Source organism: Sturnira hondurensis, unplaced genomic scaffold (genome assembly GCF_014824575.4).
Source record: "Sturnira hondurensis isolate 20B ecotype Veracruz unplaced genomic scaffold, ASM1482457v3 Scaffold0015596, whole genome shotgun sequence".
NCBI lineage: Eukaryota > Metazoa > Chordata > Mammalia > Chiroptera > Phyllostomidae > Sturnira > Sturnira hondurensis.
The window spans coordinates 8,178,254-8,199,378 of record NW_028088227.1 but is presented as its reverse complement, the minus strand read 5'-3'; the positions used below and the strand labels follow the sequence as shown (position 1 = coordinate 8,199,378).

Here is a 21,125-nt window from a genome sequence, read left to right as displayed (position 1 = left end):
GCATTTCCTTTGGCCAGTGCATCTCCTCCAAAGTCTCTTTCATTCTCTGAACTTCCCTTTCATCTTTTTTCCCCATTGTATATATGTCTTTTATTTTAATTTTATTATTTTATTTTATTTTCATTGTTTAAGTAGTTTTCTGCCCTTTACCCCCAGCCCTCCCCACCTCCCTCCCATCTCCACCCGCCCCCCCTTGTTATTGTCTGTGTGTTCTTCATCCTTGTCTGATTCTTTGTGTGAGTGCTTCTGCATTTTTGTTCTGTTTGGGGTTTTTTTGTTTGTCCTGTAGAACACTGATTCTTAACCACAAGTGAGCATATGCATCCCTTGGGGAGCCCATTAAAGATCCCAGTGCAGACCTGGGTGGGGCAGGGGCCCGCCAGGTTAACGAAGACCGTATGATGCCCATGTGTCTGCTCCCTGGCTACACTTTTGGGCAGTGAGGCTGTAGAATTCCCCACATTCTGAAATTTTGTTGATTTCATATCTGTTATGTTTTCTGTCCAGGAACTTGCGTAGAACCTGATGAAGGCACTATTTTAAAGATCTGGACCAGTATGGGCTATAGTGCTTCAAACATATTTCAGAACATCACACAGCATATGTCCAGTCTAACAGATACGCAGTTCAGAAAAAGGTGAAGAGGAACTTCAGGTGAACCATTTCAGTGAAATTTCCGCTGGTCCCATTTCTGACGCTGTGCTCTGTTCTTACACATCGCACTACACCAAATTCAGAGCAAGATCCCTGCTCCCTGCCACCCAGATTCTGTATTCCGCCTCAAGTTGCTATTCAAAGGGATGCCAGGGAGGCAACAAGGTAGTCTAAGGAAAAATGGTTTCTTGTTTATTCAGTAGCTCATCATCCAGTTCATTTCACTCTTCTCGCTTGCTCCATTTACTTAGGGCTTCGTGGTTGGAAGTGTCAGAGGAAGACAAGAAGGGACAGGATGCTCAGAACGTGTGAGAAAGATACAAGCTGTCCTCTCTCTGCTCCTGGGCCCGGGGGCTTCTCAGGGTACCTGCCATGTTGTCTTCCTCGGAGGTTTAGCTCCCCACGTGGAATATGTCGAACACACACACAAATGCAGACTGATCAGCCTTGGCTGTTCCATCACCGATAAATGGTGCTGAACACAGGCATTGCCATGGCAACAAGGAGGACATATGGTTTTCCCTTTAAAGTTACAGAACTTTATTTTAGTTCATTGGAGTCAACCTATTGTTTGCTTTGTTTTTTTAAATCCTGAGACAATATAAGCAGTATATTCTGTTGGAACTCATTTTTTAGAAGGTTCTGTTAGTTTAAACCATCTATTTTTTCAGAAATTATACTTAAAATTGATGATTTTTAAAAGATACTACCAAATATTTAAAGATATTTCTTATTGACAAAAAACATTTCCAAGTACTCTCTCTTATTAAAGTCAAGGTGGTGGTTTGAACAGCATACTAATTTCATGTGTTTTGTGTGCTTTAAGTCAAATTAGCCTGCACCTGGTTGGCATTCTTGTCTGCAAATACCAGCAACATACCTGACATAAGGACCTTCTCTCAGCTCTCTTATCTGTTTACTAACCTGGAAAGATACAAAAGGACAACACATCATTCCTAGTTTCAAGGCTAGTTTCATGAAATAGTCTGTTCAACTCAATTTGTAGTTCATTCCCGCCGTGAACAAGTGCAGACTTACAAACAGTGAGCTTTACATGAACTGCGGACAGGTGGCGAGGAGATGTGACCAGGCAGCAGGACTAGGGAGGAAGAGCCCGTGATCGGTTCTCAGACCAGGTGGCTGGTGAGAAGTGGCCCCCCCACCCACCCACTTACGGTGAGTGGAGTGTGGCGGCGGGCAGTTAGGTACCATTCGAGGCTCCGGCTAGCCCCGCAACAAAGAAGTGCAGACACTCGTTTTCATTTCTGGCTTTGCTGTTTTCCTTACAAATGCCCTGCCCGCGTGTGGGTGTGAACTTGTTCGGGGATGTTTAACCACTGCTCCCGCAGCAGCCCACGCACCCTGACGCTTTCACGTTCTCCTCCAGTGTGCACCCCAACCGGCGACGTGCGTGTGGTGCCTGTTCCCCTTCCAGGGCTGAGGATCGTGAACGTATCTCCTCCGGGTCCTGGGATCCCCGGCCCCTGGGGGCGGGGGGGGGGGGGCGTGCTGTCCCCAGAACCCCGCCCTCAGCCACCCTTCAGAGGGCCTGCATCCTCACACAGCATTTTCTCACCTGTAAAATGACTATCACGGCATTGTATACAGTTGCACATTTTCATCTTTTAGTAAAAAATTTTAAAACATTATCAAGGTAGCATGCACCCATATATATTAAATCTTTCAGTGAAAAGAACAAACCCTCCAACCTAATTGCTCCCTAGGAGCCATCGTGTTGGAACAGTTTTTGTCCAAAATGTGGAATGGTGGGCTGTTATTTATTCACACAACTTTTATCTACTAACCAGACTCAGTGCACTTTAACTCCCCTGTCCCCTTCTGCTCAGGACAGTGTTGTCTCTAGTTTTGTTCTTTTACTGTTTACCTTTCTGACATTGAATAACACCATAACCCCCTCTTCTTTTTCACCCTGAGGCATGTTTGAAGGTGAGGACACCAGCATCACTCGCTTTCTTATCCTTTCCCCCTTCTACCTTCAAGCTATTCCAGGATCTTCTTTAACTTTTAAACAGTCGAGATTGATAGTACATGCATTCTGTTCTCTCTTCTGTTTAGTTTTTAAAAATTTATGATAAAATGCACATAACATAAAATCTACCATCTTGACCATTTTTAAGTGCGCAGTTCAGTGGTATTAATACCTGTTCTCTTTTGGTAACCGTAAGTGGGTCTTCCTTTGTCTGTGGGTTATTTTGCAGAATTTAAAGCAAATAAAAAATGTTAATGTTATGATGCCTTCTTCAAAATCAGACAGTTGGCCGTGACTACATTTTTCTTTTCGGTTCCAGTGTCATGATTCCTGTTTGTCAACGGAGGCCGTCCCTAATGTCAGGCGCTAATGGGTTCTGCTTTTGTACACAATGGAAAAATCATGCCACAGTTTACTCCATATTTTGACCTTCCTTTTCCCCCTGAAGTTTGTTTTCTTGTGTTGCTTGTGGGGCCATTTTATTGACTATATCCCCAGTATCTCCTAGCTTCTTACTCATTCTTTTAGGTGAAACCTTTTATTTCTTATAAAAATCAGAGTGGTTCTTTCCTATTTGAAACGTGCCTTTTCAGACTGCTTTCTGTTTTCATGGGTTTCTCTAGTTGTCTTACTTTTCCCTTATCCTTGCATTTTCTTGGCTCTTCACTCCCTCAGTTCTTCAGTTCTGTGTTTCCTTTTGCAGGAAGCCTCGCTCACCACCTCCCCTCCCCTGCCTCATCCTGCACTGGTGATTCTCTGGGTCTGTTTCGTGGCTGCCACCCTGGAACCTTCTCCCCAGTTCGAATCTGTCCACCCTCTCCACAGCCCTGTAGCTTCCTTTCTGGGACAGGAAGGGGCAGCAGGACCATCCTGTTCCTTGGCTGCTCAAACGGGTTGCTGTGTAGCCCCGGGCCCTCACCACCCCTCTGAGTACTCAGGCATGGGCCAGAGAAAACCTCCTCACAGAAGCCCGACTTCCGCACCCTCGCCCTTTCCCTGATCTGCACACGTCTTTGCTTGAGGCCCTTGCTGGTGGTGTGAGTCCCTCCAGGAGAAGTTAGGTGCACAGGCCATACCTAGTCTTCAGCATTATTGTTCAGAAAACTTCAATCCAAACTCAGTTTATTGGTTTAATCAATAAACTAATCAACAAACTCAGTCAATTTCTTAATTAAAAATCTTATGACTCATTAAGTTTTTTAAATTAAAAAATTTATAGTATAAAAAAATCAAAAGCATAAAAAGGGATGATAGCCCTTTGTAGCAAAGAAGCCATTAAACCCTTCCCCATCCCCATTCATCAAGTATTGTATAATTAAGATTCTGAACCCCTGTAAGGTTTTTAATTACTTGCTAAAGCAGTTGTCCAGATGGTTAAGCATAATAAAAATAAGAACACCTTGAAAGGAATCAAGAAAATGTCACCAAAGTTAAATGGAGGGTGGGGGCGTATTACATTATATTGAATAGTTTTCAGAAATGTCGCTCCTTTTTAATAAGTGTTTCTAAAGCAGAGAGAAATGTCACGTGACAAACTTCATATCATGGTACTGCATTTATCTGAAGATCGAACTTGATGTCGCTTGTTTATTCCCTAGAACAGGGGTGACCTTCACTCTGGGTTTAAGAACAACAAGTATGTCTGTTTACTTCAACTGCTAGGAGAGGCTCTTGGGCCCTCATAATGAGAAGCACACTGAAATAGAAAAAAGTTGAAGAGGGACGGAATTCTGTCAAAGGCAATATCTCTTCTCTAATCTTTTGTGACTCCATACCAGAATTTTGCCCGTTACGTAGGATCTCCCTGGTGCAGGCATCAAAGGCTTCCTGTGGTTCTCTCCCTCCCTCTCTTTTCTAGATTGGTTGGCATTCAGTATATTAGTTTTAGGTGTATGCATAGTGGTTAGACATGTATATAACTTGTGAGATGATCCCCCTGATCAACCCAGTACCCACCTGACACCACACATAGTTATTACAATATTATGGACTATATTTCCTGTGCTATACTTTACATCCCTGTGACTTTTTGTGGCCCTTTGACTCAGGACTTTAGGGAGACAAAAGGGCCTGGTGGGGAGTGGGGACAGCCTGAGCCAACCCTCCACAGAGACCCGTGGACAACTAGCACTTTGTAAAAGACCCCTCATTCAATCAAGCTTCTGCCCACTTCAACTAGGGTCTGACTCTAGCTGCTGTGTGAACAGGTCTTTGAGGACAGACCGCTTCCCAGATCCATGTGCCCCTGTGGGTGTCCACGGTGTAGTCGCCTCTGTACTCTGGCACGAGTGGAGGTGTCTGCCGCTTGGTTCAGGCCTCTTCTAAGCCTCAGTCTTTCACATTGGCTCCAGCCTGTGTTTTTGAACTTCAGGTTTTTCTGTCTAACCCTCAGAACTGCTGCTTAGTGCCCCAGTTCCTTCTCACCTGAGCCCGCGGGGAATGGGGGTACAGCTCACAGTAAATTCTGCTCCACTATCTTTGCCTACTGGGTGCACTGATGTCTATGGCAGGGACCTGCCAGTCTTTGGGGCAGATTTTCTTTCTACCTGGTGTGATATGAAACACTCCCCAAGCAACCGTAACTCTTCACGTAACCGTTTAACAATTTCACTCCAGGTAAGTCCAGATTGCAGTTCAGTCTGAGACTATTTGTTTTACATACTTTTATAATAACTCTGTTAATTGGTAGCCTGAGCCAATTGGAAGGTGGTCATACCTAATAGTGGAAAAAAATTAATGCTAGTTATCTCTTTTAGATTATAATAAGTACCAAAGGAAATAGTTTACCACTTTTATCTCCCAGCTGTAAAACTGTTTTTTTTAAGATTTTATTTATTTGTCTTCAGAGAGGAAGGAAAGGAGAGAAGGAGAGAAATATCAATGTATGGTTGCTTCTTGTGAGTCCCCTGCTGGGAACTGGCCTGCAACCCAGCCACATGCCCTGACTGGGAATTGAACCGCGATCCTGTGGTTCGCAGGCCCACACTCAATCCACTGAGCTACACCAGCCAGGCCAAAACTGGTTTTAATAGAAGGGTAAAAATTAGTTTTCTGGAAAATTTGTGGAATTATTTGCTTCTCTAGAATTGGAAGTAAATGAAAAGTAACAATGTTATACGGAGGCTGTGGCCTCATAGTAATGTCCATGAGGGGCAAAGGCAGTTTGAAAAGCACTTAACTGAAGATAAGCTCAGTATCTTCCCCTCTCCTCGTGCTCGCTCGTCTGGGTAAGACATTGGGCTTTCCGGGCAAATGTCTGATGACACATTGGTGCATAAAATAAATGAGAAACCAGGCAAACTTGTAGAAAGAATGTATTAATGTTCAACTTGTAAAATGTAAGATAGTACCCTCAAGGCAGAGTATTCTCTCTCTCTCTCTGCACACTCCACATTGGGTTTGGATTTGTTAGTGGACAAAATAATATGTCTAGCAGCATAGTGCTGGCCTCTGAGTCTTTCCACAGAACCACAGAACCGGCAGGACTCCTGCTGAGGTTGGAGAATACCAGGTCTAGGGAACAGGTGAGCTCCTTGCTCTTGGAAGCCTGCCTTCCCTCTGTCCACAACAGTGGCAGCTTCCCAGGTGGGGCCCGGTGAACGGCGACTTGGCCCTCAGTGCTGCAGGAGGCTAACCGAGGTTGGTACCAAGTGTGGGCACTCTCTGCGACCGCAATTCCTATCAGGGTGTCAGGCAGCCAGCTGGCTCTGGGTATCTCCTGGCGGTTACAGCGAGGCCGAGTTTCTGTTGCAAAGCTCAGGTGCATCTGCCCAGTGGGGAAAGAGCAACGGGACACTGTTGCTGTGGGAAATGGGACCTGGGGACTTGGGGGCTCTGACCCAGCCGCGAAGCCTGAAATGGAAGTGGATCTGGTACTCTCCACGTGAAAGTGCTTTAGCAGAAAACAGTGCAGCCTTGTGGGGCCATCAGGGTCACCGGGTTTCTCCTTCCAGAATTCGTTTCGAAGTGGTTCGCTCCCTGGCGGGAAAGGCGTTCATCCACAGCAGCTGCCCCACTTCGTTTGTTTCACAGGTTGTGCAGGTTTAGCTTCTGGGTATAAAGTAGAAATAACCGTATGAATGTGATGAATGACTCCGAGAAGTGCGTTGAGTTCCTGACAAATAAAGGAGTCAGAGACTATGCCCGATTTGTTTGTATTCCTCCAACTTTTAAGCCACCCGCCAGCACCTTGTAATCACTCAGAGATTTGTATGGCTGATTAGATGAAAACCTTGTAGTGGGCGCTGGTACTGACGCACCTGGCTTGGCAGACAGTACTCTTTGCTGTAAACACCGTCAAGTCAGCCAATTACGTGCAGGTGATTTACCTCAGAACACGATTCAGCACACAGCGCTAGCAGTCCTTGTCCACGGAGAGGCTTCCTGCCTGCACTTGCCTGCTGCTGGTGCCCCCACCGGGGGGTCAGGGCTTGACGCAGCAGAGAGGGAGTGTCCTGGCCCTGTGTCTTTTCAGAGGATGCATTTTCTTCATGCACTAAGTAGTCATCAAGGACCTGCTGTGTGGGGGGTACTTCTGAGAGGCCACAGGAGGGGGGAGGCTCGTTTCCCGATAAGGGAGAGGTGTGCATGTTTATGACCACACCAGAGTGTGTAGACAGGGCTGCCGTTGTCCAGAAGGGAATAGACTCTCCCCACAGAAGGAGTCGGGGAAGACTACAAATGAAGGAGGTGAGGTTTGAACTCCACCTTGAGGAATGGGTGAGAACTTGGTGAGTAGAGAGAGGTGGGAGTGGAAGGACCATTCCAGTTGGAGAGGAAAGCAAGAGGGGAAGAGAAAGAGGATGGGTGGGATTTGGGGATCAGCTGAGTCTGCCAGAGCTTGGACTAGAAGGTGGCTGGACCTGGAGACCCCTGGATGCCACTCCAGGGCTGTGGATGACGCTTGTTTTATATGTTCTGCAGCAAACACCCCAGCTCTTTCTTTCCCAGGCAAATACAGTGGGAACAGAGTAAGTTCTTTCATTGAGAACTTACGTTCCTGGCAAGTTTTCACTAGGCCATTTCCACTTGTTTGGGGCCCCCTCTTCATATTCTCTCAGTGGGAAAGTGTGGCGATCAGTGAGGTAGTGAGAGGGTCAGCACATTTTGCCCCGTTGTAGACGGCAGCCAGGATACTGTAGATTGTCGCCCCTGCTTTGATAGGTGGGCCTAAAAACAGGAGGTCAGTTGGTCCCACTTCCCAGTCAACATAAACTAGACTTGTTTCCGTGGTGTGTAGCATACAGCTATTTCTGAATGCTCTACATTATTGATTCGGCTCAGCTCTTAGACATGCCATCTTCTTTGTTTGGAGTTGTATCTGATTGCAAATACTCAGCCTAAGGTTAATATTTTATGAGACTCAATTGTAACTTGAGGCCCTGACTGGTGTGGCTCAGTGGGTTGGCCATCATTCTACAAACCGAAAGGTCGCCAGTTCGATTCCCAGTCAGGGCACATGCCTGGGTTGTGGGCCAGGTCTCCGGTTTGGGGGGTGTGAGAGGCAGCCAGTCGATGTTTCTCTTGCACATTTATGTTCCTCTCCCTCTTTTTCTCCCTCCCTTCCCCTCTCTCTAAAACAAATAAATAAAATCTTTTAAAAAATCATAACTTGAGGCTGGAAATGTGATGACAGGCACGGCTATCGTTAAAAAAGACAGCTATGCTGCACTCAAGGCCATTTAGACTGAGCAACGCAAACCCCTATCCGAGCGCCAGCCCCGGGTCCTTCCTTTGCCATCTCCGTGGGCGCTAATGAACTTCAACACGTTATCTAGTGATTTACCTATTGCCCGTCAAGACCATATTAATACACTCATTGACTGACGTGTAAATATTTACAAAATGCTTATCATACCCCACACACTGACCTAAGTAAGAACTTTACAAACGTTAAGACATTTGTTCCCCCTGACAGCCGTATGAAGTCGATAATATCATTACTGTTCCTGATTTACAGAGGGGGAGAGCAAGGCACAGAGACATGAAGCAACTTGCCCAAGGTCACACAGCTAGTGTTCATCGCTGCTGGAGTAGACATGTGACTTAGAGGCTGTGATTGGTGTGTTTGGTGTCACCTGCGTGGAAAAGGATACACACACCCTGCCTGGGTGGATTCTGCCAAGCTGTGCTCTGCGACAGAACCAAGTTTTTGCACCATTTTAAAAAGGCTTAGTCTCTACAATTCGTCACTAGTTGTCTTTCAAGAAACTCGGTATTTTAATTGACTGAGGTTGTTCGAAAGTGAACAGTTTTGGTGTAGGCGCACCACACACATAGGCAATACCACAGCCCGGGCCTGCATAGTGTGTGGCTTTTATTTTGGAAGATGTGGCTGGTGGCTGCTGGTAGTGACAGTTCCCCAGATGCATGGCAGTGACTATATAGTTAATAAGAAATGACATTTTCTTTAAAAATTTTTTTGTTTGAAAAGAGAGGAAGGGAGAGAGAGAGAAACACTGATGAGAGAAATAAGCACCAGCTGGTTGCCTCCCATAACAGGCCTGGACCTGGGATCACTCGCACCAGACTGGGGATCTTGCACACCAGGAGCGACCTAGGCATGTGCCCTGCCTGACCTGGAATTGAACCCACAACCCTTCAATTATGGAATGTCGCTCCAACCAACTGAGCCACACCAGCCAGGGCCATTAAGTGACATTTTTCGATGTGCCTAGCACCCCGCTGAGCACATTATAGGATTATTTGTTTAATCCTCCCAACAACCCCACAACGCAGGCCCTGTATCTCTTTTCTCCAGATATGGCAGCTGAGGCCTAGAGAGGCATCGGAGAGCAGCACCTGCCACATAGCTAGGAAGCAGCAGGGCAGGGACTCGAACCCCAGAATTGTTTCCTGAGCCTCCGGTCTAGACCACTGTGCACACTGCCTGCCCCTGTGCTGTGCGGCCTGCTGCTGGTCTCTGACCCTCCGTGCTGACTCCCGCGTGCTCTCAGGGCTGGCCGGCCCTGCTGGCTGCTGCTGAGTCTTGCCAACGATTAACAGTGGATCTGGATAAATTTCTTATAGCCATTCTGCTTCCTGTCCTCATAGGATCCCACTGCTTGCCTTTGCTTTATAGCAAGTGTTTGAAGAGTCAGATTTCACCCATTATTCTTCCATAGTCAGCCTTACGCCCCACCTGCGTTCAGCATTTGCTGAACACCACTCTGTCTTGCTAGCAGGCACCAAGAAGGTGGCACAGGTGTGGGAGGGGCAGGTGGACCTGACCAGGTAGATCCTGATGTGGAATGTGGGAACCGTATGGAGGGGACTTATGTTTATGGTGTCATGTGAGCTGCTCATTAGGCATCTCGAGGGGTCTGTGCACCTATTCATAATGAGTTTTCTCACTTTTAGGCAATATTTTTTCTACATCAGGCATGGTGCCCATTCTATGGTAGATGCTTAATAAGCTTTTGGTGAATGTGTGAACAAATTAGGGGCTGGATGAATAGATCATTTATTGCTTGGTTCCTTTGATAAAATGGCATCCTAAAAGGTCCTGGGATGTTCTTGCCTTTGCAATCCCGCTACTGGGGATTGCCTTTCCTCCACCTGGCTCTGCCCCCTGCGTGCCTGGGCCCTCTCCCTGTCCTGCATGTCCCCTGTCCCCCTCCATCTCCGTATCAGTTCAGGGAGTGGCTGCACAGGTGGCAGTATGACCTGTTCTCTTAGGGGGTGCCACAGATGGTGTTAGGTTCTATAGTTTTAGAATAAAACCAGCCTTTAGGGAAATTAGGAGTTAAATTGACTTTCTAAGGACTCCAATCACCATGTATGATATTGATGTAGGAACTTTCTGAGTCCTAAACAGACTTTAGGGCAACCCGCTGGGAACGGCGTGTGTCAGAGAAGGTCCTACCATGCAAGCACACGCAGGGCAATTTGGGCCGCCTCTCTTCTCAGGACTGAGAGTCACTTCTTGTCTTGGTTGTTTTATTGAAAAGCTGGATTGAAAATACAGTGTTAGGGAAACTACGTTCCTGGTACCAGCGATAGATTCCCAGGCGGGGTTTATTTTCCAGTTTCAGTTTAAAGGAGCTACATCCTGTCAGCCTCAGGACAGGCTGACATTAAGTGGCTTTCCTTTCTGTGTCTCTGACAGATGTGCCGTCCCCACACCAACGAGCCTCTGCCAAGATGAACCCAATAGAAGAAGGGGTGGAAGATGACGACGAGGTCTTTGAGCCCGTGTCTCCAAAGACAGTTAAAGTCCATCAGTTGCCTTGATGGGAGAGAAGAGTCGAGAGTTACCAAGAGGAAAAAAAACTGTCTTGAAGAGATCCTGGAAAATACCAGCGCTTTTTCACCGCTTTTAGATTATTCTGCTTTAGGACATCCAGACGGGTAGCGTGTGAGGGCAGAAAAGAGAGGGAGAGCCAAAAACAGAAAGGGTATTTTCGCTCTCCTTTTTATTGGTCAGCTTTCCAAGTGGTCGTTTTCCTGAGCCTTCTGACCAAAACCAGCTCTATTTTGAGATATGTATTTTCACAGTATTTTCTAGATACACTGTCATTTTAACTTAAAAAAAATCTTAGCGTTCTGTCAAGTGCTTTCTCACTTATTTTTCCAAGTTGTGGTTCCTCTTCCTCACAGGCGACTTTTTCCCAACAGCGTTGTCCATTTGATAGCTTTAACAAACAATGTCAGTTTGCAATCGAAATTGAAGTAACATTAAAAAGCAGGGAATCTCAGGCTTTGCTCAATTGATTTTTTTTAGGTGAAAAATTTAAGGAAAAACATGATTTGACTGGAGTTTATTTTCTCCCAGGATAGACACGTGACTCCACGGGATCCCCTGACTTGTTTGGGCATCGTGTGGATAGCTTGCTAGTGAACAAAACTCGTCAGACTTTGTTCGCATTGCCCTTCTGTTATCCATTTAAGAATTGGTCTGAAAGGTACCAGCTGGGAAGGTAACAGACAGCAGCAGTTCTGGCCTTGGCCTCAGCCTTCAGTCAGACTCACCCAGGCTGGGTGCCCTCTTGCCCCCCAGGTGGGGAGGATAGGAGAGTGAGGCGCCGAGCAAGTGGCACAGAGTGAGGTGGCTGACAGCGCAGCCTTGTTCTTTGGCCCGGATTCGGAGGTTTCAGATTGTCCTCCAGCCATAGATCGTTCTTAAACTGTGGGAGCTGTGGGTGGACCCCGCTGCAGGGGCGACGGTGGCCACGGTCCATGCCGTCGGCGCATAGCCTGGACAGCGCTGTGAGGGCCTTGGTTCCACTCCCTTTGCTACCTGGATCACGTTTTAGGAAACAGTGGTGTTGGCTGGTGGGAGAGGAAACGTTGGTTTGAACTTTTGACCCGCGATGCTGCATCATTCCCCACCGCAACGCAGTTTCTTTTGTTTCAGCCACTAGAACCAAGTTCGAGTCAGCCCGTTCTTATGTTAAGTAGCTAAGAAAAGCTCCAAATGAAAATAGTTTTAGCCCTGGCTGGTGTAGCTCAGTGGATTGAGCACGGGCCTGTGAACCAAAAGACGCTGTTCGATTCCCAGTCAGGGCACATGCCTGGATTGCAGGCCAGTTCCCAGCAGGGGATGCACCAGAGGCAACCATACATTGATATTTCTCTCCCTCTCTCCTTCCCTTCCCCTCTAAAGATAAATAAATAAAATCTTTAAAAAGTAAATAAAAGATAAGGCTTTAAAAAAAGAAAGAAAAAGAAAATCGTTTCAAGTGAGCTGAGCCAAATGAAGCATCTCTTGTAATTTCTGTGAGAGAAGGTAAATAAGCTAGAGTCATCTCATTTTCCTACAGCCCTCTTTCATTAACGCTAATTGTTTCAGTAATTTCACCTGAGTTGAGTTGACGTGCTCAGTCACTCACTGAGAAAATTTCCACAGACTGGGAATCCAGCTTCTAACGCCTGCACCAGATATCGGCTCATTCGCATCCCGGTGGGAACACTCTTCAGTGGGCCTCGTTAGAAGTTCACTCTGGAGAACGGAGCAAAGGCGAATGACTGAGCCTCGGCTGTAAGACTGCAAAGATATGTCGCGTTTCACTGTCTCTTCCTGTGGCTGAGACCACGTGCGTAACCACAAAGGCCTGGTGTTAACACCGCTTCCTTTTCTGTTGGAGTGAGGTCGTGCAGACCCTTTAGTTTGCACGTGCAGAAGAATCATTACAGAATCGCTCTGTGGGAGTAATTAGATATTACATCCTCCCCTAAGTAGACAGTAATTCTAGACTCTGCTGAGGCCACGTGCTGCACGTTCTGTAGGCACACAGAAACTTGGGATTTCCTTACTGGCCCCATTCAGGTTTGTCTCACTTTGTTAAGCTCAGACAGCGGAATGGGTCGTCTCTGATGACCAGCCTGGATGTGTTGGGAGGTGATTCTCTGTGGTGCTGGGGACACACATTTTTAAAGGCACGCTGCTATAACTAGGCGATACAAAGTCATCTACTGTGTTTACAAAATGTGTGTGTGCCCGTGCATCAGTGTCCGTGATAACGCGGCTGTGGTCTCCAGATTAGGAATACTGAAGGTGTCTCTTAGCCGGAACGGGAAACACGAAGTTATTTTCCAGCACAGACCTCTAAGGGAGACAATGGCCCTCAGAGAAAAGGAGCTTCGGACTGCCGAGTGGCCCCCCACGTAGACATGATAGCAGAGAAGCAGATAAGGATACAGAATCGAGTTCTAAAGTGTAAGATCTCCTCTCAATGACATTCAGTTCATTTACACAAATGAACAAGTATATCTTTGTATGAGGCATGAATACAAAGACAAAAAACATGTTTGCTGCCAAAGCCACCAATAAGATGCTTTCTGTGTTGTTTGGTATTCATTTTGCTGCGTGACCAACGATCAGAAAGTGGTCTGCAAAAATTATTCCATGTACAACCCAAAGTCTATGTTCAAATGTAACATCAAGTCTGTTGTATGCCTCTGGAGTGTGACATTTATACCAGAATGTATGCATCATTTATAGTATTTTGAAAGCCCTCATAAATATTTATATTTATAAAATAAAAGCACAGACACTAGATAGATTCTCAAAAATGTTTACATGTCTTAAATTAGTAGTAATGGGTGCTATATAATTATTTTGTAGTTACCCTCCTCTGCATTCTGGGATCTTTTCTGTACCTTCCTATGGTTCAGTTCCTCTTTAGTCATTGTGTTACAGAACAGACTTGAGCAGGGTGGGGTAAACAATATACTATTACCGAATGGACCCACCCTTGCCCCCCTAGGTCCCCACCTTATACTAAGTTCACTTCACCTGGCACCAGAGAAAGACATCTCTCAATGCCAGAGACTGGTGAAAAGGAAAAGGATTACTTATTGAAAGAGTTATACAAACTGAAGAGTAATGACTTAATGTCTCATTGAGATCCCAAAGTCCTTTAGAATACCCACAAACATACAGTTCTTCCTTTCCCCTCTGCCCAGTCCAGGGTACCATGTCTCAAAAAAGAAATAGAAGTCCATGGTTCTTCTCTTCCTAAGCCGAGTGGTCCCCAAAAGACCCCTGGTTCTTCTCTGCCCAACCCGAGTGGTCCCCAAAAGACCCAGCATGACTGCCCCACCTGGGTTTAAATCCCAGCAGCCATCTTCCTCTGCCGCACCATTTCCAGCTCCTCCCACAATTGGCCACAGCTGCCAGCACTCCCATATTTTTCCAGCTTTACTGGGCTGCCATAGTAAGTCTGGGCAGCTGTGTGGTGTGGAACCAATCATCTCCAAGCTCTTACGCAGGCTCTGTAACCAGGGGGAGTCACCTCCCAGTTACATCATGGGTTGAAGTCACTCCCATCCCCCTGACTTAAAGCATGGCCACAGCTATTTAACATATCTATGTAACCAGTTAAAGGTTATAGATACATTAAATGACTGTTCTAGAGGTTAGCTGCAAAACTGTTGCTATGCAAAACAACTCTCAATGGCCCTGCTCCATGTGTCCCATCGCCCAGTTCAGACTTGTTGGGGTGAGGACATCCCATATTTTTAACATTTTCTGGGCCCCGAGTTCTGGACCCCATTACAAATCCCTGCTTTGCACCCTACCTTGACTACACCCTGTTGCAGCTGGATGCATCTGTGCTTTGCTGCCACCAGTGTGCACACTAGGGGCGTCACCTTCTCACACAGTTCTTCATCCACACGTCTGAAGCTTTTTCTGGTTTTATAACTTGCAGCTGCTGATTCTTGTGTCCCAGGTCCTATCTTGGCCCTCAAAAGGGCCAAGAATGCTGGAAAAGTTTTTGGGGAAAGTTGGTGTAACCTACGCACACTGCCCTGTTCCCGGTGCACCTAGGTCATGACTCTGCTCTCCAGTGAAGACTTTTACACTAGTAAAAGTGTGGTGGCCCCAGTTGTGAACTTGGGCATGTAGGTCAATTCTGACCTTCAGGGTCCTGTTGCCCTCCTCTCTGCAGACCCTAGCATGCAGCTTCAAGGAGTCACTGTAATTGTTTCCATCATTTCCTTGGTCATTTCTAGGGCTGCTCTATAGAAACCTCTGACCTTGCCATGCCTTTGTTTCCCCTCCCTTCCCTCTTTCCAACCCTGGTTTCCCAACTTGTTTTTCCAATTATCTTCAACTAGACTGACTAGGAATTCCCACCTGCTCCACACAGACTCCCAAGGGTTTGAAAGGAAAGGACACTGTGTAGGGAGCTTGAGGTTGCGGCACAATCATGGCGTCAGCTCTGCTCAGGGGATGACACGTTTTCTACTAAAGGGAGCTATGCTCTGATTGTCCCAGAACCCCAAATGCCTCGCATAGAATGACAAATGGTGACTGTCACTTAAGGAACCTGCTTCTAAGTACTATGTACAGGTTCTTCTGCTATAATTGCAACCCAGTTTTAAAGTACACAAGGATTTTATGAATGCTTTATACAGTGACATTATGTACAGGGAACTTGGTTTTCAGGTGCCATTTACATTGAAAACACTTTATAATAAATTCATGCTCTATTCATGTCTGAATAGAACCTCACAGTTTAAGATATCTTCATGTGTTGTCATTTAATTAAATAAATTTCTTAGAAAATATGTGTATTTTTTTCATTCTTCTTACATATATAATAAGTCCTCAATGTTGTCTATAGATTCTGTGACTGCAAGAGAAACAACATATAGGAAACCAGAGCTACCATAAGCTAATTGATATAAACAAGAATTGAGATCCTATGGCATCTCATCAGTGTTACAATGAAATCACATTGAAGAAAATGATGTTATTGAGGAGCTGCTGTGGTTGTTTGCTCTAACTCCACACCTAAAGGCCCATAGGGTTGGTCAGGTTGTCCCCGGAGGTCGTGGGAATCGCTCTGGTCGCCTCAGCAGACCTGCAGAGGCAGGGATCTCGGGGCAGTTCCACTGAATTCTGAAGGTCTGCCATCTCGGCGGCCTTTGGCTGTGAAAAGAGGGAGCCGCGAGGCAGTGCAGACAGCGTTGGCTGGAAACAGCAACTGAGACGCCTTCAGAGTTTCACTGTGGGGCTGCATAGATTTCTGCTTTGTATTCCACCTGCTTTGAGCATTCTCTTCTAGTTTCTAAGGTTCGACAGCACAAGAAGTCACATGAAGTTAGTGGCACGTCTCCCCTGGGTCTGTTCTACGGTGGGCAGGAGCAGCCAATCTTTCTGTGCTTGAAGAAACCCGCAATCCTTCCACCATCTGTCCTAGGCATTGGAATGGGAAATTGAGAGCCCATCCCTCGGCTCTTAGTAGCAGCTACTTGCCCCCATCAGCCCCAAGCTGAGACCCAAGTGGAAGGAGCATCTTACACTACCAGAAAAGGAATTAATTCCGTTACTCAATAAGCCATGCCACCTAAGTCTAAAGTCCCTTCAGACCACTGTCAAATCTGGCAGAGCCCTCTCCCTTTTCCACTGAACATCTGAACACTGCACAGTGCCCGAAGGTGGCAGGACAGGCATTGGCATCCCTGTTTGGGGAGGGAAGTGCAGAGAGGAGGAGTGACCGGTCCAAGGTCACACAGCTGACCCGTGAGCGACCAGGGCCCAACAGTATGCTTGGTCTGGGCACTTTCCTAGTTCCACCTCCCAACTCAGAATCCTCTTTCTTCCAACCACATTCTCAATCTACACTTAGGCCTTTTCCCCATTCTATGTTGGGTCCCTTTCCACAGCTCTAACATCATCTGTACCAGCCTTCTCTGCTTCCTGCACCCCTGGGTCCCCGACATTAGACACTATTTACCAAGGCCAAAGACATCTCCACTGACCCTCAAGACCTGCCAGCCTCCTGCTTCATTCTGTCAAGAGAGACTTCACCTCTTCCCAGTTTTCAGCTAAACCTTTCTGTTTCTCTACCCCTCTCTGCCGGTCACAGTGGCCCGTTACACGGCGGCACTTACCGCAGCAGGGCTGCTTCCTGGAGAAGGGAGCACCGAGAACCGTGACTCCGGATTTTCCGCACCGGCTCCTTTCAGGACAGGCCAGCAGAACCAAAAGTGGCCTGAGCTGAGCCGAACGACCTCACCCCCCCCAGTAAGTGGACACCCCACCACTACACCACGGTTCTTATGTTGGAAACTGGCTTTGGAGGAAAGCAGCCTTGGGGGGAGAATGTTATTTTTTTTGCAAATGATGAAAACACTGCTCATGGTTTTTGATAGTTAAATATAATTAAGCCATGTGTGCAGAGCCTGGCTGAGGAGAAACCACGCGATCCCTTAGAAGGGGCTCAGACAGGGAGCACACCTCAGGCCCAACCCTCCAAGGGGCCGACTGTACTGCATGAGGAACAGAACTATTCATCTGCTCCAAATTCACTTCTGTTAAAATAGCTTCTGTTATCTTGGGGACCCAGCCAACCTTTTTCAAGATGCCTTCCATTATTTTTGCTGTTCTCATCTGATCTCTTTGAACTCTTGTTATTTGTACCGATATGTGAGTAAGAATAATAACATAATACTTTATTTTTTGTACATGCACTTATATAGAGAGGCATATTTTTAGAAAAAAAATTAAAATCTGATATTGTCCTTTAAGACAATCTATCTGTTTATGTGAAAATGTGGGGGCCGAGTTATGTGTCGCTCCAAACAGATTTCTTATCTCTGTTGTCTGCCTCCACTACCCTCCTAGCTGAGAGCTGCTCTACATCACCGACCCAGAAAGGAAGCAGAATTTTTCTCCTCGGACTTGGCTTTGAAGTTAGACAAATGCTATTCTGAATGCTGTCTTTGACCATGTGATCTTCGGCAAGTTGTTAAACCTTTGAAAGCCACTGTGACCCCATTTGTACATGAGAACCTTTCCCAACACATAGTTGGCACTCAGTAAATATTAGTTTTCATCTCCCTTTCCTTTTTTTTTTTTTTTTAGGTTGCCAAGTCAAATCCTTTAGGCTCTGGCATCTTGGCAAACACAGCCTTTGTAAAGGGCCAGAGAGTCAGTGCCTGGACCTCAGGTAGAGGCAGGGTGGGGACTGCGACCACCCCTCGTGCTGACCACAGATGCGCCTGAAGGTGCTGGAGCCCAGCACTCACAGCCACACCCTATTGGACTAGGGAAGAGAGCGAGCCATCCTGACGTCAGTGAGTGGCCCTGGAAAGCACTGGGCAGCAAAGGAGGCCACAGACCCCTCTGGCTGTCTTTCCTGTCCAGGACAGTCCCATCCTTGCACGGTCCTTCTCAAATGCTGTGTTGACTTCAGTCATGTCGCCATTACCATCAACACCAGAACTGCATGAGGTTCTTTTGTCTTCGAGCATTCGGATTCAATAAGGGTTTCTCAGAAGTTCTCCTCAAAGCAGTCAGCTTGCTGAAAATCCTCCTCCGGCCTTTTCAAAAAGGTGTTGAGATTTTGGACAAGCAAATTTCAGAGCATGTGGAGTATGTCAATTTTAACTAGTTCAGAAGTTCATGAACTTGGGTGGCAATCGGGAGATTCACCAAGGGCCCCTTAAAACCCAGCTGGCTGGGCCTCGCTCCAGGGTTTGATCCAGCACATCCTGGGTGAAGCTGGATTCCTCAGTTCCCAGATAATGTCCTCACTGCCCTCAGGGGGCCACACTCCCTCATCAGCAGGTGAGGGGACTGCCTGGGAGATTAAACTCAAGACAAACTGGAACCCAAGTAGTCTTATTTAGAGCCTCTCAATTAAAAGGAGCTGTTTCTTTTCTTTTTGATTTTGTTTTTTTTTTTCTCTAGGTGAGTAGTTCTCAAACTTTTACAGAGGCATCAAATGCATTTTCAGCGGGGGCCACATCAGCCTCATGGTTGCCTTCAAAGGGCGAATGTAATATTAGGATGGTAGAAAGGTAACTACTCCTTACCTAGGGGCAAGGAGCTCGGCACTGCCACCGCGTGGAAACAAGGCACCCGGCCAAATAAAACAAGGTGAAGGGCTGGATTTGGCCTTGTGTTTGACACCTGTGTTTTGATAAGAGTCACTTAGGGAACTAGTTAAAATCTCATTCCAGGAACCGAATACACCTATAACAGTGATTCCCAACCTGGCTGCATGTTGGGTCAGTAATTCACTGGGACATCTGGAGTCTTAAAACCTCCGCAGGTAATTCAAGTGCATTTAATTTGAGCTTCTCCAGTCTAGAGGAAGGCCAGAAACTGTCACCTGTGCAGGCATCCTGGGTGATTTGGGTACAGTGTCACAATGGGGGAACACTCGGCTGGGCTTGCTTCTGCCGTAGGAAACATAGAGCAACAGGGGGAGCGATGGAGTGGGGTTTGAAGCGAGAAGAGCGGGGGGCGGAAATGGAAATGGTCAGATTAAAGCAAGCGTAGGTAGTCTTGTTGGCCTGATTTTTTCCTGCATATATCATTTATTTTTGGAACACTTATTTTTATTCATATGTAATTGACCTATACCATTATATTACTTTCAACTATACAACACAATGATCTGATATATGTATATATACATTGAGAAATGACCGTAAGTCTAGTTAACATTCATCACCACACGTGTCTCCAATTGTTTTCTTGTGCTGAGTACTGACATGCAGTACAGTATTATTAACTTCAGTCACCACAGTGTACATCAGATCCTGGACCTTACTTAAAACTGGAAGTCTGTACCTTTTGACCGCCGTGGGTGTGTGCTTTTGATCAACTCCCCTTGGACTCTCTCTTCGGCTCCCTGTGCTTCTTAAATAACAGTCAGAAAGAAGCTTTGCAAGCTGGTTCTGGAGTTTGGGAGAAGAGGATCGTTAGAATCAGAATTCAGAGGTGTCCTTCTTAGTTCCAAGCAAGGTTGCATGACCTGTGCAGTTGGGGTTGTTCTTCCCTTGTGTGGGAATATTGATACCTTCCCCTCTTACCTTGGGAGAGTTTTGGGAGAGCCAGATTTCAAAGCCCACGTACAACTAGAAATCACTAGAAAAGTTGAGGTTGGAATCGTGTCAACCAGTGACACAAAAATGGAAGCTGAAGATAAAAGAAGTAGCTCTTCACTATGTTATACTTGGAATTTCTCTGGGAACTTGTCACTAAATTGCTTCCTTGTGGGCACACAATTCAAACCTCAGCCCCCAGCCCCTGGGCAGGGGAGTGTGAACACTTCTCACAACACGGCTTCCTCTCAGACGACAGGAACACGGACAGACCTGTGAAGACGTCTAAGCGAGAGGCACCACCTCAGGGTTTTGCATAATAAAATCCTGAATGAAAACTTTAGAAGCCTTACATTTCTTACAGCTGGAAAACTGGATGAGAAATTTATGGAACAGTAATGCAAAGACAGTATTTAATGCAATATGGGTGTTTACAGTTTTGAAGTTTCTTATTACAAGACCTAGAAAAACTCGTAAAATTCTTTGTCCTAGCCAAGTTACCATTATCAGTATCTCCTTCAGCACCATGAACTCCACATTCACAGCCTCTGTGTTCTGCGTAAGGGCCCATGAAGTCACTTCTTAGGATTCCATATTTTTCCTAGTTAAGTTTATCAAACATATTGAATAGTCAGAAATCCAAATGGCAGCCGAGGCAATGGCAAAGTATTTGTTTCCGAGAGCAAGTCAAGAGTGCCCTCTGGTGACAGCGTGTGGCAGGTGAAATGCATCATATTGCATCTTCAATCACAGAATTACTGAACTACAGCCTGACTGAGCTACAGCCAGATTTTCATCTTCACCAAAAGGAATGTCTACATTTCCGAAGACCCACTGCACAGTGTACTTCATTAGGGCAGGCTATTTGGATTGTGTTTGTTATTTAGGTTATGGACACCCTAGAGCAGGGGTGTCAAATTCTTTTTCACAGGGGGGCCACATCAGCCTCACGGTTGCCTTCAAAGGGCCAAATGTGATTTTAGGGCTGTATAAATGTAACTACCCCTTAACTAGGGGCAAGGAACTCAGTGCTGCCGCCGGGTAGAAACGGGCTGGATAGAACCAGGTGGCGGCCGGATTCAGCCTGTGGGCCTTGTGTTTGCCACCTAGTTTGTGGCAAACTGTGCCACAAACTGTGCCCTAGTTTTATTTGGGGCAGTGTCCCATTAAGACATAGTTTTTAATTTGAAAGAAG

At 46.3% G+C, this 21,125-nt stretch overlaps 1 protein-coding gene across 1 annotated transcript in view; it reads left to right on the top strand.

Annotated features, from left to right (window-relative positions):
* The window catches only part of POPDC1 (popeye domain cAMP effector 1), a 34,221-nt gene extending 22,103 nt beyond the window's left edge, over positions 1 to 12,118 (top strand). The window contains exon 9 of the mRNA XM_037064955.1: positions 10,752 to 12,118. Within this exon, the coding sequence (XP_036920850.1) occupies positions 10,752 to 10,876 (125 nt within the window). The 3' untranslated portion in view covers positions 10,877 to 12,118. The remainder of the gene's footprint in view (positions 1 to 10,751) is intronic.
* Positions 12,119 to 21,125: the final 9,007 nt, after the last annotated feature.